General features: G+C 38.5%; 1 protein-coding gene across 1 annotated transcript; it reads left to right on the top strand.

Annotated features, from left to right (window-relative positions):
• Window positions 1-1,875: 1,875 nt before the first annotated feature.
• Window positions 1,876-16,140, top strand: ap1m1 (adaptor related protein complex 1 subunit mu 1). Its single transcript, XM_046052495.1, has 12 exons — window positions 1,876-2,105; window positions 3,386-3,542; window positions 3,640-3,707; window positions 3,839-3,969; window positions 4,954-5,101; window positions 5,323-5,449; window positions 5,794-5,936; window positions 8,021-8,092; window positions 8,411-8,569; window positions 8,832-8,957; window positions 14,860-14,935; window positions 15,336-16,140. Exons 1-12 carry the CDS (start codon window positions 2,064-2,066, stop codon window positions 15,356-15,358), a joined length of 1,272 nt encoding a protein of 423 aa, XP_045908451.1. The 5' UTR covers window positions 1,876-2,063; the 3' UTR covers window positions 15,359-16,140.
• The last annotated feature ends 1,225 nt before the right edge of the window (window positions 16,141-17,365 follow it).

Raw genomic sequence — 17,365 nt, forward strand, 5'->3', positions numbered from 1 at the left:
TGTCTGGATTATTTTCATTAAATCCGTAAATCCGTTTTTGTTCTTGTGGTCTGGGCTTCATGGCCTGGACTACGCTGTTCCAATTAATGGAAATCTTAATGCAATGATATTTGAGACAATAGTGCTTCCAACTGTTTGTGGAAGGACCTTTCCTATTAACAGGACCCTATGCACACATGGAAATCCACAAGAAATGTTTTCCAAATTTGGTGTGAAAGATCTTGACAGTCCTGCACAGAGCCCTGAACTGAACCCCTTCAAACCAGACCAGGCCTTATTGCCCAACATCAGTGGACAGAACAGAATTTCATGCACCCAGGTTCCAAAATCTTGTAGAAAGCCCAACATATTGGATTGAGACAAAATAAAGTATGTAATGTTGCTTGATGTAAGGTTGTTTACATACTTTTTTGGTTTATTTAGTGTAGTTTCATTCAATAGCTGTTGAGCGTGTGGGAGTGTGTGATTGGCTGAAGGGCAGGAGGACTGAGATTGGTGGCAACAAAAGTGACATAAAGTAATAAAAGGTCAGAGGAAGAAAATGACCCTTAGAAAGACGGGTTCTGGTGTAAAAATAATGAAACTCCAATAAAAGAGGGATGAAAAAGCTGATGAGAAAGCATTTCTTATTGACTTATTTTTTACAGTTATTTCTTAATTTATTGGTTTCTTGCATATATTTTTATTTGTTTATATGATAAGTGATCGCATACAGCAGATCTGTAGGAGGTTTCATTGCAGTAGTATCATTTAACAGTTGAGCAGTTTGACCATAAAACTGAAAATGGTAAAAGTGGTCTAGTATTTTGTTTTTAAATTTCACATTTGATACTGATTTTTTAGTTGTTGTTTTTTATTTTAAATTAATGAATACATTTTAAACACATACGTTACTTTTCACATACTTTTACATTCATTTTATTTTAATTAAATTATTTTTTAAACACACACACACGCTTACTGTTTTAATTATTTACTTTTATTTGTAATATTTATTTTTACAGAATTTTTATTTTATAGATTTTTTATTATTATTATTATTATTTCATTTCTTATTAACACACACAAACACAACTTTTACTGTTTTATTTACTGATTTACTTATGAAATGAATTGTACTTATGTAATTTATATATAGCTTTGGCAATGTTGTTGTTATATATTCATGCCCATAAAGCTGATTTGAATTGAATAGTGCAGATGAACCATTCATCCAGCAGGGGAAGCTACAGGATGAACACAAGGTAGATGACAGAAAGAAGAAGGTTCCTATAAGAACACAACTTCAAGACCAGAAGCTTTTAAGACTGAGATTGAAGTTTGAAATGTGTCCATGAAAGAAATGCAAACTCGTGAGTCATAGTTGTCCTGGTCCAATGAAATCTATATCGGATCTGTGCTTTGTGTTGTAAAACTGCCAGAATAAATTTACATTGCATTTTGCCATGCAAATCATCCACACTTCAAAGTTCATATCTAACAAAATCTTACAACACAAGCTTTATTTGAAAAGATTAAACGAGGACAAAAAGTTTATGTGAGTAGCAATATTATAAATGTGAAACTCAATGCGGACATTTAGATTGGTCTGTCAAGAATCTCATTCCAAGTCTACATAAATGGGATGAAACTAAATAAGGAATGACAGTAACAACAGGTGACATTTTGCATCCATCAATCACCATGTTGCACAGGTTTGCACTCAGCCGTAGCCTACAGCACTAGTGAAAGTACTGTAATGGAGTGAGCGAACAACTCAGTTAATATCTGATATTTCATACCACACCTATTATAATCCAGCAGTTGGCGGTAAAGCAACGTGTATGGATGCCAAACGCCATGACACTAAAAGAAAGCAGGATGAGTACTACATCCTCCCGGTTCATAGGGGGCGCTTGTTAGCTGCATGGATGGTGTAACAAAAAGGGAAGGGTGGCTTTCTTCTTTTCGGTATTATGAATGAAAGTCTTTTCTTTGATTTTACCCCTGAATTAGTTATTATCAAACGTTGTCAAGAAGGTGCTGATAAAGAGCTGAACTAAGCTCGTATTCATTAGTTCAAGATGTCTGCGAGTGCTGTGTACGTCTTGGATTTAAAAGGAAAGGTAAGATAACGGCACTGCTGCTGCATTGCTAAGCTAACGTTAGCCTAGCTAGCACATTCTTAATTGACAGATTATGAGGCTGAATGTGCAGCAGGGTTGCAAACGTATCGGAATAGTTTGATATGCTGTGTTAAGGTTTTGGCTTGTAGTTCAAGATTGTATGTTGCACCAAAACACTGCGGTCGGTTTTAATATGATAGGTAAAAATAAAAAAAATACTAGGCCACGTAACGGAAAATAAACGACAGATACGCTGACTAACAAACAGGTGACCAGCTGTTAGCAGCAGGGAGCGAAACGAAACTGCCAAATCTCCTTTCAAGATTCGTTAGTTTCCACACCTCTTTGCTTCTATGCAAAGTATTAACATACATTGTATTATATACCTAAAAACAACTTTCTACCTTAAGCGTCTTCTGGTAAATTCGGCGTAAAAGTTATTCAGAATCAGCTTTATTGCCAGGTATGTGTACACAGAATTTGACTCTGGCTTGTATATTGCTCACGATGTGCTTACTCATACAAAAATACAAAATCGCAATAATAAAAATAACAGAAAATCAGACGCAGACTTTAGTGTAGACAACACAAATATACACACTATGAACAAAAACAATCTAGACATATTGACAAATAGTGCAATGAGCAGAGAATGCAGGAGTATGTACATGTCGGTGGTGGATGTGATATACATGTACATATACATGTACACAGTGCGATGAAGCCTAGTGCAAAGGATACTGGAATAAATAAGTATTTTGTGCAGGAGTAATGACTTGAGGTAGGTGGATTTGGTATACAGTATCTACAATATGACAATATAACAGTATGAACAGCTCTGAAATAGAGAGTGGTGAATAAATAAAGTTTTAGTGGAATAAAACTGTAGTGACTTTAATATGTGCATTCTAGACAAGGTAGCTTTGTCGAATTGTATATTGGACTACAGCACCTTTCAGGCAATGTTGTGTTTACCTTTAATCAGAATTTAAATGCCAGTTTTGTCTGTACACAAAATTTATCAGGACAGATCCCACAGTGGATGTTTAAAGATTAAAGAAAGTATAAATGAATCAACACATTTGAACATAAAATAGTTTTCTTTTATATTGTTAACTTTACCCCTTGGTAACTGACCGCCAACATTTTAACAAGTATTTCATTTGTATATAACCATGATAGCCTACAGGTTTTCAGCACTTCCATCAGTACTGCAGCTGTTACTAACATGCAGCTACATTGATATTGCAAGCTGCACAAATATTACCTGTTCCTTTCAGGTACTGGTATGCCGAAATTACCGGGGCGATGTGGACATGTCAGAGATTGAGCACTTCATGACACTTCTCATGGACAAAGAGGAGGAGGGGACGCTCTCGCCAATCTTGGCCCATGGAGGAGTTCGTTTCATGTGGATCAAACACAATAACCTCTACTGTATCCTAGCAAGCAACTTGTCAACACTTGGTATTAAATTCTTTTATGCTGCCTTTTCAAATCTTGTCACTAAAATTCTTAACACACATCACCTCAGTGGTTGCAACATCCAAGAAAAATGCTAGCGTCTCGCTGGTCTTCTCCTTCTTGTACAAAATTGTCCAGGTAGGATTGGGTGCTTTTACTTGCTTTTGTCTACAGTAGATTTGAATAATAAACAATACTAACAAAGCCATATACACTATATTTACAGTGACGCTCAAACAGGATTATGAGACAGTGTTTGTGTTCTGCAGGTTTTTTCCGAGTATTTCAAGGAATTGGAGGAAGAGAGCATTAGAGATAACTTTGTCATCATATATGAGCTGATGGATGAGCTGATGGACTTTGGTTATCCTCAGACCACAGACAGCAAGATTCTGCAAGAGTGAGTAAACTCTCACTGCAATTAACTTTATGTTCATTCATGAGAGATGCAACTAATAAATACTGCCATTATTGAATGCTTCATTTCTTAGTTGTCAACTTAATATTTTTTAATGTAATACTATTAAATACTATTAATCGGTTTGAGTACTTTCCAGCTTTCGTATTATTATATTTTCTGCTTTCTTTCCAATCCGCTATGACAGTAAACTGAATATCTTTGGGTTGTGGACAAAACGAGACATTTGAGGACAACATCTTTGGGAAACATTTTTCACAATTTTCTGACATTTTATAGACATAGACCAAACAACTAATCGAGATGTAATCAATACATTAATCAATCAACAATGAAAATAATCGTTAGTTGCAGCGCTATTACTTTTTTTTTTTTTACCACTTTTTTTGTCTATAAAATGCACAAAAAACCCAAACATGACAAATCCAAAAATCCTAAAGCCTTTCCCAGAGTCCAAATTGACGTTGTAACAGTTGAGAAGCTTTAACAACGTTGGTCATTTTCAATAATACAATTGTTATTGTTAATTGTCAGTTGAGCAACTGTTTCTTCAAGCGCTAATTTTCTTGATGACATTTCCTTGTGTTTTCACCAACCAGTGTAGCACACCGTCTTAAACCAACCTTTTGGTGTAACGTTTTTATACATTGAGTGTTATGTATCCAGTAAATCAGGTCTTACACATAGCTTTTTTTCAGCTTTGTGGTATTGGTGTTTTTATTTCTATATACCTGCAAGTCATAAGGAGCTTACTGTCCTCAGCGTAATGACCGTTTAAACTTACAAGACTGTGGTTGATGCAGACATGTAGCAAGCTAACTCTGGATTTTCCCCTATCTTCTGAGTTCAGCAATAAGTCATGAGTGTCTCTCCTATTCTTTGATGTTTTCTGGGAACTCGCCACCGCAGACAGTTGATTTCCCCTTTAATCTGTTTTGCCTCAGTGTTTACATTTTTCTCTCTCAGATACATAACCCAGGAGGGGCACAAGCTGGACACTGGCGCCCCACGACCCCCCGCCACGGTCACCAATGCTGTCTCCTGGAGGTCAGAGGGCATTAAGTACAGGAAGAATGAGGTCTTCCTGGACGTCATTGAGTCAGTCAACCTCCTGGTAGGAACTCCTTGTTTTAGAAGTGTTGTGTTGCTTAAAGAATGGCAATCACCGTGTTAGTAAAACTTCCTCCCTTTGTGCGTCACAACATTAGTGAGCTGAACTTGCTGTATTTTCTGCGGGCTGCCGGGAATGCTTTCTTTAAGTTCCAAAGACTGTCAGTGATGTGTTTCTCCCACCAACCTGTGACCACTGACACTTGCAATCCCTCTGTTTTTCAGGTTAGCGCAAATGGTAACGTCCTACGTAGCGAGATTGTTGGCTCCATTAAGATGCGTGTCTTCCTGTCTGGAATGCCTGAGTTGCGGCTGGGCCTTAATGACAAGGTTCTGTTTGAAAACACTGGACGTGAGTTCACTCTCATAACAGACTTCACTCATATTGTGTTAACAGATTATTTGAGCTGGGCAAGGAGCTGCCTGATGGAAGTTTTGATGATAATAAATGACCCTTTATAATAGATGTATACAAGAGTGACAATCAGACCATTCTTCCTGGTACTCATTGTGTTGCTATGTGTCATACACCATATCCATCTGTTACCTCATGCTGATTGGAAAAACCCTCATAGCTATTTGCAAATGCAATTTGACCATGGCCTGATTTATACCAGTTCCTGGAATGCAGGTTTACTCCTTTTTATTTCTCCTTTTAAAATTATCTATTTTGTTTGTTTGTTTTTTTTAATTTAGGAGGAAAGAGTAAATCAGTAGAGCTGGAAGATGTAAAGTTTCACCAGTGTGTCCGTCTGTCTCGCTTTGAGAACGATCGCACCATCTCCTTCATTCCTCCTGATGGAGAGTTTGAGCTCATGTCCTACCGCCTAAACACTCACGTGAGTACAGCAGATCAGACACCTTCCAGACCCCTGTGTATTCTACCAACAGGGTCTGGTGGTTCAATAGACTGACCCTAACAAGAGGAAGGCTATTTAGTTCCTTGAGTGCCTTTTTTAAATGTGCATGTTCTCAAATGTTGTCATCACAGGCCACCTGTCAACCTGTGAATCAGTTGTTGGAAATGCAGCAGCTAATGTTTTTGGAATTAAAATCAGAGTACAGAGCACATTAAGCTAGTCAAGATCGCAACATGAACTGTGACCACTACTTTAAATTCACTGAGGTTGTACCTAGAATTCACTACAGAAAACAAAACTCAAATTAGAACCAAATCTAGTGCTGTATTTTAGCCCTAAATAGCTTTTTTTAATAGCCTTTCAGTTTGGGATCTTTATTTCTGTGGCCCCCTTGAAGAGTAGCTGTAGGGTAGAGACAGAATAGGGAATAAAAATAATAAGAACTTTTATATAGCTTTTTTCAACAGTGTTACAAAGTGGTTTACACATCAGAATGGCCCTGGACTCTTGACCCAGTACAGAAATTAATGCCCACTGTGGAGCTAGATCCCTATATTCTTAGCCATAATGGTTGTTCCAAGGTTGCTACCTTTTGTGTTTACTTCATGTTTATTTGGGGCACGTGATATACAGTATGTTGTTTACGAGTCCTTTATTCCTCAAATATCTACAAACAGTGGAGGCGATCCATATTTATAGGAAATGCACCAGGTTAAAATATCCCAGAATTTTCCTTTAACCTCTACACCATCTATACACCACTGTTAAATTAACTGTGGTAAAAGCAGGTGAATCATTACCAAACACTACTGTGTGTGTGTGTGTGTGTGTGTGTGTGTGTATATATATATATATATATATATATATATATATATTATGATAATGACCTGTGGATATGTGGTATTACATGTTCCATGTTGTTTTTCTCTTCAATGGCCCAATATGTGAAGCCCATCAGAATAACTCCCTGTACTCCTGACAGCCAGTTTCTATCTGGTTTCTGGTTAATATTTACAAATCTGTAAATCCTAGAGAATGCACTTTTTTTTTTGAAGGCTTATATAGAGCAACGATGTTTACAAAAACGTTGCTGGAAGGCACAGTCAGTACGCTAAGTAAATATTTATGAACATAACTCCTAACCTGGAAAAAAAACGCAGGAGATGGGGCCTTGGCCAAACCAGCCGTTGCTTAAATAAGGCCCAAGTTGCTTCATCATCAACCAATGAGCATTTCAAATAACAAATGCAGAGTCATGAAATTTAGTAGAAAAATATATAAGTAATGGAGAAGATTATAGACAAGCACTTGAGTTTAAAGTTTAAACTGGCATGAAATTCTGAATGTTTCACAATAGGGTTGCCAGTAAGCTTGTGAGAGGGGAAGTGGTATAGTGGAGCAGAAGTCTTTCTAGTTAATGTACTCTGATTAGGATAGTTTGTATTTTCCCTAAATAGAACAACACTGAGAACACACAAAGTAAATTTGAGTATCTCTTTCTCTGCCATTTTTAAACACTTGATGTTGGTTCTTGGTGTAGTAATATCTGGTGTCCACTGGGTGGTGACTTTGTCATATGTTATTCAAACTGACATTTACAGTATGTTAAATGTAATGGAGCCAGAGCCTTCTCAGCCTGGCAAATCTGCTCAGGTCTTGCAGTTACAGATGATGATGTGACACAGTAACACGTTAAATTTGGCTGTACATCAGAAAGTGTACGAATGCCGCAGACTTCCACATTTTGATTGTGTAATTGTTTGCGTAGAGAAAGAGATCTGCTTCTAAGGTAAATGTAAATGGTTTTGCCCTTCTGTCCATACATTGGAGGATGGCCTAGCTGTAGATAACTGGTCGTTCCCTGTCAACTACTATTAAGATTAGTCAGTCACATTAACAGTACACTACACTTTCCGATGCATGGGATGTCACCCTAACGTCTTAATGTGTTACGTCTCCTATAAATGCAGGGCTCCATGCAGAGCTGCTAGGCTGATCATTTCTGGTACCTGTTTAAAATCTATTTGATTGTGGGTAAAATATGTGTGTTGTTTATACCCTAGGTGAAGCCCTTGATCTGGATTGAATCGGTTATTGAGAAGCACTCCCACAGTCGGATCGAGTACATGATCAAGGTAAGTCACTTTTTCAGTTGGTACATAAGTTGCTATGTAATTTATTGCAGTACTGCCTTTGTTGTCAGCCCCATAGTTATTCATAGAAGACAAAGTAAACAAACATGTTTTGGCTGTAATGCAGTTCAGATGAGCTCAAGGTATGTTCCCTCACATCAGAGTACCAATATCTTGTAATGATTTTCAGGCACTTTGTGTCTCGTGTTTTCATGCGTGACACAACCTATTTTATACTATATATAAAGCTATCATTAAGCCCTGGTTGAATACCCTGTTTAGGCTGGACTTCACGTTTAACTTGCTTGTTACTTGTTTCAGGCAAAGAGTCAGTTCAAAAGGCGTTCCACAGCCAACAACGTGGAGATCCACATTCCTGTGCCAACGGACGCCGACTCACCCAAATTTAAGACCACAGTGGGCAGTGTGAAGTGGGTGCCTGAGAACAGCGAGATTGTCTGGTCAATCAAGTCCTTCCCTGTGAGCAGAAATCATGACTCATGAGTATCATGCAGATGGTTAAAAATTATTAATCTTGTAATCTTGTGTTTGGGATTTTTGGAAGTTTTACGGCTGCACTTTGCTTGTGTTTTTCACCTTTTTTTTCCATGTGTCAGTTTCTGCATTTGTCCTGCTGTTAATGTTTATAAAAACTTGTAAGGGGACTCTCTTTAGGGTTTAACACATGAGGTTTCCAGAGTTTTAGTTTTGTATTATAGACTTTGTGTTATAACTGTCACAGGGTGGGAAGGAGTATTTGATGCGGGCCCACTTCGGTTTGCCCAGTGTAGAGGCTGAAGACAAGGAGGGGAAGCCGCCAATCAGTGTCAAGTTTGAGATCCCATACTTCACCACCTCCGGCATCCAGGTACATCCGGCAGATATGCACACATGACCTCTGTCGAACAGAAAATAACTCCACAAGTAATTTGTTTAACCTTCTTGCAGCAGCACATGGAGGTAAAATTAAGGACATTGTATCACAGGAAAACGTCTGTTCTGTTTATAGTTGGTCGAATTGTGTTTTTTATTATTCCTTTACTAAACCAAATGGGAGCAGATTGATGATCTTCCAGCGCACATGACTGCATAGTCCAAATATCTTGTGGTTCTATGTTGTTTCCCCGTCATCCTGGATTTAAAATTTATGGCACATAGCAGTGTCTCATACTCTGTCTTCAGAGCAGGAATTTAAGTTGTTTTTGTCCTGTTTTTTGCCAGAGGGGGCAGTAATGGAGCACTTTTAAAGTGTGTGACTCCTTTTTGTGGTGGAGAAAATTTTTACTGTTGAACAAACCAGAGAGCAACTGCTCATCATCTCGGACATGACCCTCTGCCTTTATGTTAATCACAGTGATCTAAAATGTCGGTCTTAGTTACAGGTGAGTAGATTCATTGGATTTTGATTGTGAAATTGAGAGAGAAGATAATGTTTTTCCTTCATGTCTGAATGAAAACTCTTCCTGACCACAGACGTACACAGATGTGCTACACTTACTATATAATCACAGCTGTCCTGTGATTATACGTGTAGCACCACAGTGACACAAAATTAAGTTTTCCCATGTCTTTATGTGAGGGGAAAAAATGGCAGCATGGCAAACTCCATTTGAAAAAAATCATATTATTGCTTCGAGAAAGAAAAAAGAGCAGTTTCCATAGGTCCATTTAATAACTACACCTCGGTTACATTAACCAGGCCTCATTTGACACTGGGCTTTATAATCTAAAGCAAGAGCTCTTAAACTGAAATACTGAAGTGATGTTTATACTAGAAGTTGAAAAAAACAAACAAAAAAAAAACTGGCGCCTTTATTTAAATGCTAGTTTTCTAGGAACATATACCAAGTAATCAATGCCTCAGTCTTAAATGACAAGGAGACAGGTTGTTTAAATGAAAAGACTTTAAAATGCTGGATCATATAGCTCAACGCACAGAGAAGAGTAATAATAAAAACCACAGGAAAAAGATCTTTGTGTTTTTTACTCGTTCTCTCTAGATTTTAAACGTCACTTATTTCACTTTGAAAGCGTTAATGATTCTCAGTTAGCACATATGTAGATATGGCCAACCTCTCCACCACATAGTCAGTTCCTATGAGTATGCGGTGAACTGTAATCACACTGTAATTACAAAATGTGCTTAAGAAGAAGCTACGTACATCTTTGTAGTCGTAAATAATTGTTGATTCCTAAAACCAAACTTTGTATAGATTATGAAATATTACCCAATTACTGTTACATAATTACAGCTGTTTGTAAGTGTGTTTGTTTAAAAAATACAGGAAGTACAGGCAGTAGATTCCTAGAGCAGCAAAGCTTGGTTATTGAGCATTTATGAATTCGTATTACAGTATAAACAGTCAAATTGTATATAAACTATAAAGTATTTCAAAACTTACTTTAATAACATCTGTTGTATTTACCATCCACCCTTACAGTAGCTCTTTGATCAACTTTATTCTCTTCTTCTAACACGCTTTTATTTACTTCTTAACTTTTAATACAGCTTTCTGTATAGCTCATAAAAAAGAGCTACAAGATCATATTTTCCAGCTTCTCCACATTTCCTGTGATAGTCAATAAAACATTATTAGGTTGTATGGACATTATGCAGCCCACTCGGAAACAATAAGCTCAAACCCAAATTAATTGAGATATGTTGTACTTTCAATTGGGGCGGTGTTGGCAGTGTAAGAATGCTTGCCATTTTCCAAGGTAATTGGCAATCTGAAATAAGTAATCTCCTTTTCCTTCCTTCCTTTTCAAACCTTTGCCAATCCATAAATGAACAGATGCTTGAATAAAAGCAAGTGCATTAAGTCATAGTGCAGCGACAAAGGCAGGTACGGAGTTGCTTTGCATGTGATAAAGCCTTGTCATACATTACGGTAAAAGCTAAAATCCCCAAATGGCCTCAACTTTTAATCTTGTTTCTAAAAATTAGTTGTTTTTTTTTAACTCCTCTATAGTCCCTGTCTACTATTTTTAGATCAGTTCATTTGGCCAGAAAACCTTCTCTTTTAACACAGTTTAGCAGAAATCTTTCAATTTCTAGCAGGTTATTTCTTATTTCGCAATTTTAATTCTGCTTCATTCTCCACCTTGTTTTAGTGTTTGCTCACTACTTGAATCTGCTCCTTTTCCCTTCAGTTTGTCTTTTCCCCAAATGATCACACCTACACCTCTGGTCTCTTACTGCAAACACACCGGCTTGCCTCTCCTCTATATTTCTCTCTCTTTGTATGTGTCTGCTCTGTTGACTTTCTCCATCAGTAGTGTTTTTTTTGTAAAGTTGCCAAAAAGACCCATAACTCTGGACTCTTTGTCCACCTGTTATTTCGTTTTCACAGCAGCAGGTGCGGCGCAAGTGGAGTAGACTTGTTAATGACTTAGCCTATTGAAACGAACAAATCTGCACTGATGTGGTGTGTTCACTGTTGCTTTACCTGGTCCATGCTTGTAAAATATACACCATCACCAAGGATACACCAAGAATGAACTAAAGCAACAACTAAAAGTAATATAATATACAGTGAAATCTTGCCCAGTTATTTGGTTGATGGATCCTCTTTTTGTGGTTTTCTACAAACCATTGCTGACACATTTCCTATTCCTTTTCAGTTTGAACACACACTTCGGTGCAGTGGTCAGTGTCTACAAACACCATTGTGCTTTTCTTGACCACCAGTATTAGCAATATAAATCTGGATTTACTCAGTCATTAAAAAGATGTAAAAGAAATGCGATAATGTATCAACACGTTTACAATGGAACAATGTCAGTTTTTTCCGAACTTTATATTCCAAGACAATATTCAATTTTTGTAAGCGGTTCTTGGCAATACTACCTTTACTATTAATGGACCTCTCTACTGATTGGTTGGGACAGTTTTTAAAACATATTCATTTGCATAATTCTGTTCATCAGGCCATCTAGCTAAACAGCAAAACATTACAGCTAATGACTAAACATATGAAACTCATCATAAACGGATCAAATGTCAATAACGATTTATCTTCCAATAAATTAGTAACTTCCTGGAAGGAAGCCACCTGTGAAGGTCTGGTTTTGAAAACCGCATTGCACTCTGGGGACTTTTCTTTTATCTATTTGTTGTTTTTTTCTTGTCTAACATACCTCAGCTGAGTGCTAGAGATAGCTCAGTCAGTTATTTCCTAAAGATTTGACATCTGAAAATGTGCTCTACTGAGTAGTATCAACCTAAAATATCAGATTCAGCTTCTTAAGTTCTAGCAGTTCACTAGTTCCCAAGTTGCTGTAGGCCTCCACTGTTCTGTCAAGCCAAAAGCTTCAAAACTCTTCTAATCACACTGCGTTGCAGCCACCATCTCAAAGGCGACTTATTAAGAGTTATATTCCCATCGAACTCTTGTCAGGGCAGTAACCTTTCCTGATTACAGGGTAACAGCAGACTGGGTCTCAGGCTCTAATGCAGCCAGTAACACAACTCTGTACGTGTGAGAAGAGGCTATGAAGTTTAATTAGACGCATGTAAATATCAAAGCATGAGAAAGTTCCTCTTAACTCTGCCACTAAGTGTAGGGAAGAGCACATGTGAAGTGTGTATGATGCAAGTAACTGCACCTTATAAATTTAACTAGGAATGGAGTAATCCCACACTTTGGCCGAGTGGCAGAACGAGCAGAACTGTAGTTAGGTTTTCAAATCTCCCATCTTTAGGTGATGCTGAGGGACCCAAACAAGTTGGTAGATACTTTTCGGGCCAAAGCTTCTACCAAAAGCCTGATAAGTCCAGACCACACATGTAGTCTGTACTTACCAAACGAGATACAACAAACATCCTTCTTTCCCCTTCTCATCTTACAAGCCATAATGATATTTTGCGGAGGATGGCTTTTGATGCAGTTTTGCTGACTGCGTACCCACGGTCAAGCCGACTACATGTTTGGCTGCTGGGTTCAGGGAGAATTGCTGTGCCGGCAGACTTGGTGATCCCGTGTCTATGTGTTTGTCGTCATGTGTCTGGCGGCCACAGCGTTCTCGCTCTCTCGCTCTCTCGCTCTCTGACCTCACTGTGTAGTGGAAGGTAATAACAAGGCAGCCACTACCGAGGCCTTACCAGAGGCCCGCCGCCACACGACCCACAAATTCCTGCCCTGTCTGTCCTGCTTTCGGCGGGGAACCGGGATAATGGAGACATGGCACGGCGACATCTCCCTGAGAGGGGTCGTGTCAGCCTTAAAACGGCCGAGCTCTCATCCCTGCTAATTGTGAGAGCACCGATCTGATTTTTTATTTTTTCTTGTAACAGAAAGTTTTGTGTGAAGGTTATTACTGAAAAAGCACACAGAAGCAAGAAAGAAATGTCTGTAATTATTTTTGTACCTCACAGTGACAGATACTTATTGCTACCACAAGTTGAAATGGCACGCCACAGAAAAGTAATTGTGGTTGACTTGTGATAGAAATGAATTCAAATAAATGAAGATATAGCTCATCTTTTAGAAACAAGTCACTATAAATCTAACTAACATGGACAGATTGTTAAAGAGACATGCCTTTTAACAGTGTTTTTTCCCACCTGACGGGGAAAAAACGTGCAATCGTGTTAAGCGATGGTCAGGATGGCAGGGTATTTTTAGAGTGTTTTTCTCGAAAACCAGCTCTGTTGTAACATTGGTCTGGTGAAACATCGGTTAATGGCTTGTGAAAGTTGTCTTGATTATGCTGATGTGCATTTTTTTTTCTTTCTGGCCTCAAAAAATAGTATGTTACAGTTATGTAAATTCAATTTGTGTCTCCCTTGAAAGCTGTTCTGTATCAGCTTCCCCCTTCTCAGTGTGACTCATACTACTGCTTCCTCATCAGCAACACCACTCTCACTACAACTTGCAGCTTGCTAAAAGCTTAAAAGAGTACTCAACTAAAAATCTATCTTTTGAGTATTGAATACTCAAAGGATAGGGTTTAAAGGTGGCTCTGAACTCTTTGTAGTTAGGTATGATCAGAAGAAAATTGCTTCACGCCAAATGCTTTCTGCAGTACATAATAATTATATACACTTTCATGCTACATGCAACATTTTACAGTATACTGTCATTCAACATATCGAAATACCTTTTTATACTGACAGGAAATTATACAATGTATGCTCTCTGATGTACATTAAAAATGTGGCTTTACAACACTGCAAACTAACAAAAGCAAAATGGTTTTTGAAATATTTCTATATTTTTTTTGGTTGCTGTGATATTTTTGGAGCTATCTCACCATCACTGCAATTTTTTGCAGCTGTGAGTGCCACTTCCTTTGTGAGAAAATAGTGTACATCAACAGTAGACAAAAACATCAAGTTTTTGTTGAATTATTCACTTCCTTATGGAGTCATGCTTTTTTAACTTTGACTTTTGTAGTTTAAACACATTACATACAAATTATTTGCAGGTTTTGAGTATGTAGTGCGGAAGTGGGCTGGGGCCTTTTTAATGGGTACTGTTTGCATTTTCTCCTTCTGTCTACGTGGGTTTCCCTTGGGCACTTCACTTCTCAATTCAGTACTTTCCACAGTCCAAAGACATGCAGGTTAGAGTAGGTGAGAATGTATTTATATTTTGGTTTGTCTGTGTGTTAGCCCAGTGATAGACTGGCAGCCAGTCCTGGGTGTATCCTGGCTCTCTCCCAGTGCATCCTGAGAGGGGCTCCTGTCCCCCGGGACTCTGTGCAAAGTCATTTCTCTATATTAGTCATGTTCATACCAGTCATTCAGCTTTGTTTTCCCTTGACAGGTGCGTTACCTGAAGATCATTGAGAAGAGTGGATATCAAGCCCTGCCATGGGTGCGCTACATCACCCAAAATGGAGGTAGGTTAAGAGTTCAGAAATACTTTTACAGAGTGCCCATATATGCAGTTATTAGGCAACAGTTGGGCAATGTAGTGCAATGTGGTGGGAACCAACCTTGAACTGAGGCAGTTCTACGAAAAGGGGATACACTGTAGAACATGAGGCAATGTGGTAACGTCCTGCGAAATGTGAGAAAGTGAACTTATGTTAAGCTTCCCTGATCTTCATACTGAGATTGCCAAGGTTGCACATGTTGGTCTTTTTGCTAATGTTGCCACTAATTGCCAAACATCCTCATCTCATTTCCTTTATATTCCATTCATTCTGGGTGGATAGCATCAGCTGCCTCCACTTGATTTCTCTCCGATTCCCTTTTTTCTTTGTCCATTTGATTAAGTCTTGTCCATTTCCTCCTCAGATTACCAGCTCCGGACCCAGTAGGCAGCTCTTCAGCCAGCAGTAGGCAGGTGGAAATCAGAGGGGGCGGAGTCAAGCCGCTAATGTGCTATCAATGGCAGGTGTCAGTCAGTCAGTATCTACTTTTTGTTTAGTTTTTTGTATTTGTTGAAGTTATATTAATTTCTGATCAATGCAAATATTAGATGGAGCCTTCAGTTAGGCAAGGTTTAATAAAAAAAAAGAAAGGAATATTATTGTTTAGTGTGAGCGAGGCCAAGGAGAGCAGGAGTATTGTTTACATCCAACCCATACAGCGCAGAGATGTACATGTACACAATCTATTACAATGGGTCAAGTTTAAGAGTATGTTACAATTCTCACTTAAAGTTACTGTAATCACCTCCACACAGGTTAATAAGTATATTTTTTATGAAGCTGCTTTGTTCTGCCACAATTCCTATTTGTTGATTATCTGTATATATTTGTTACATGCTAATGAACTTCAATTCAGTGTTATATGTTTGATAACTGTAAATTAAAAAGTTCTCTCTTGCTTTGTATTATCACCTGAATGTGATGCCATTGATACATGTCAGAGCGACGCCTTCCTGCATGGCTGTTGTGCTTTTTCGTCAGTTTGACTCCATAGACATTCAGCTTTGCAGAAAACATGGAAAGTCAGTGTAAGTTGCACGGTAAACAGAATACCAGTTAAAAAAAAAAAAAAAAAAAATCCCTCCTTTCCACCCCAACACCTGACCCCCCCCCACCTCGTCTGTAACCACATTATTTTAAATCATTAAATGTCTATTTAGAGAAAATTGTTCCATCGTCTCCTTGCGTCATTTCATGTGTGATGTCACTGCAGTCATCACAGTGAGTTGTCATAGTGTCATCTGCAGGCACCTGTCCCACAGACCAATGAGGAATGCTGAATAGAGAGGAAAACTCCACAGAGAGAGACAGGGGAGGGGGTTTCCTGTATCAGGCTTGTGGTTATAGCAAACCCTGGATGGTTCTTTCCACTCTGTCCTGGAGGTCTTTTCAAACAGTGCGACTCCTAATAACCCAGGGCTCGTGATATCATAGGCAGTTGAGCGCCAGCACTCCGTAAACAAGCAGGAAAGCCGGGAAGGATGTGACTCAAGCTGTGGTCAATGCTCATAGACATGCTGGAGAGAAACGTAGGATGGACCAGCACAGACTCGCTATTGTTCATACCAAGCCAGACTGCAGTGGTCCCGCATGAGGTCATTTTCAAGTTTGTCTTGTAAGCGGGACTGTGATACTCTTAATTCATGTGACGCACTCAAAGCAGGTGCTGAAGATTGAGTTTGTGTCACCATAACCTGAAATGCCAGATTTATTCCAGTTAGTCCTCACATGATGGTCTGGATTCTGCCAGGGGTGTTCTTCTTGCAAGCACCTGTTTTTGTTGAAACACCTATGCAGCAGTAGTGCTGAGTCTGGGAACAAAATATGACTAACTTTCTGAAGACGCAATGCTGTGGTATTCAGCTTTAAATGTTCATGATAGTGATCTAGATCAAGTAAAGTGTTAACCGCCTGTAACCACCACACAGCCCATACGGTTTGTTTTACAGCACACGAACATTTGTCACATAACTTAAATATAACAATAAATGATTTCAATCCGTGCTTTCCTTTATGCGCTTTGACTGAAAAAACAAGTCAGTTAACGCTGATGCAAGTGATCTATTGATAATGTCAGTCTGCTTTTCAACAGACCTAATCTATGAGTGAGTGACAGTGTTAGAGTGCAGTTTTGCATGTGAATTCCTGTTTTATCCAGCTGTGATCTGGATGTCTGGCTGACACCATAACACCTACTCAAGATCAGATTAAATTTACTTCGTCTACATTGACCTGTTGAACAGTGTGGTGTTAGGAGGATGGAGGATTTTTGGAGGATTTTTACAGGATTGTCCTTTCATAAAGGCACTTTTACAACTCTTGCTAACAATAATTTAAGCATCTCTAACTCAAAGTCATAAAATCCCCACGGCACAGCCATTGGCAGAACACACT

The sequence above is a fragment of the Micropterus dolomieu genome, linkage group LG06 (genome assembly GCF_021292245.1).
Source record: "Micropterus dolomieu isolate WLL.071019.BEF.003 ecotype Adirondacks linkage group LG06, ASM2129224v1, whole genome shotgun sequence".
NCBI lineage: Eukaryota > Metazoa > Chordata > Actinopteri > Centrarchiformes > Centrarchidae > Micropterus > Micropterus dolomieu.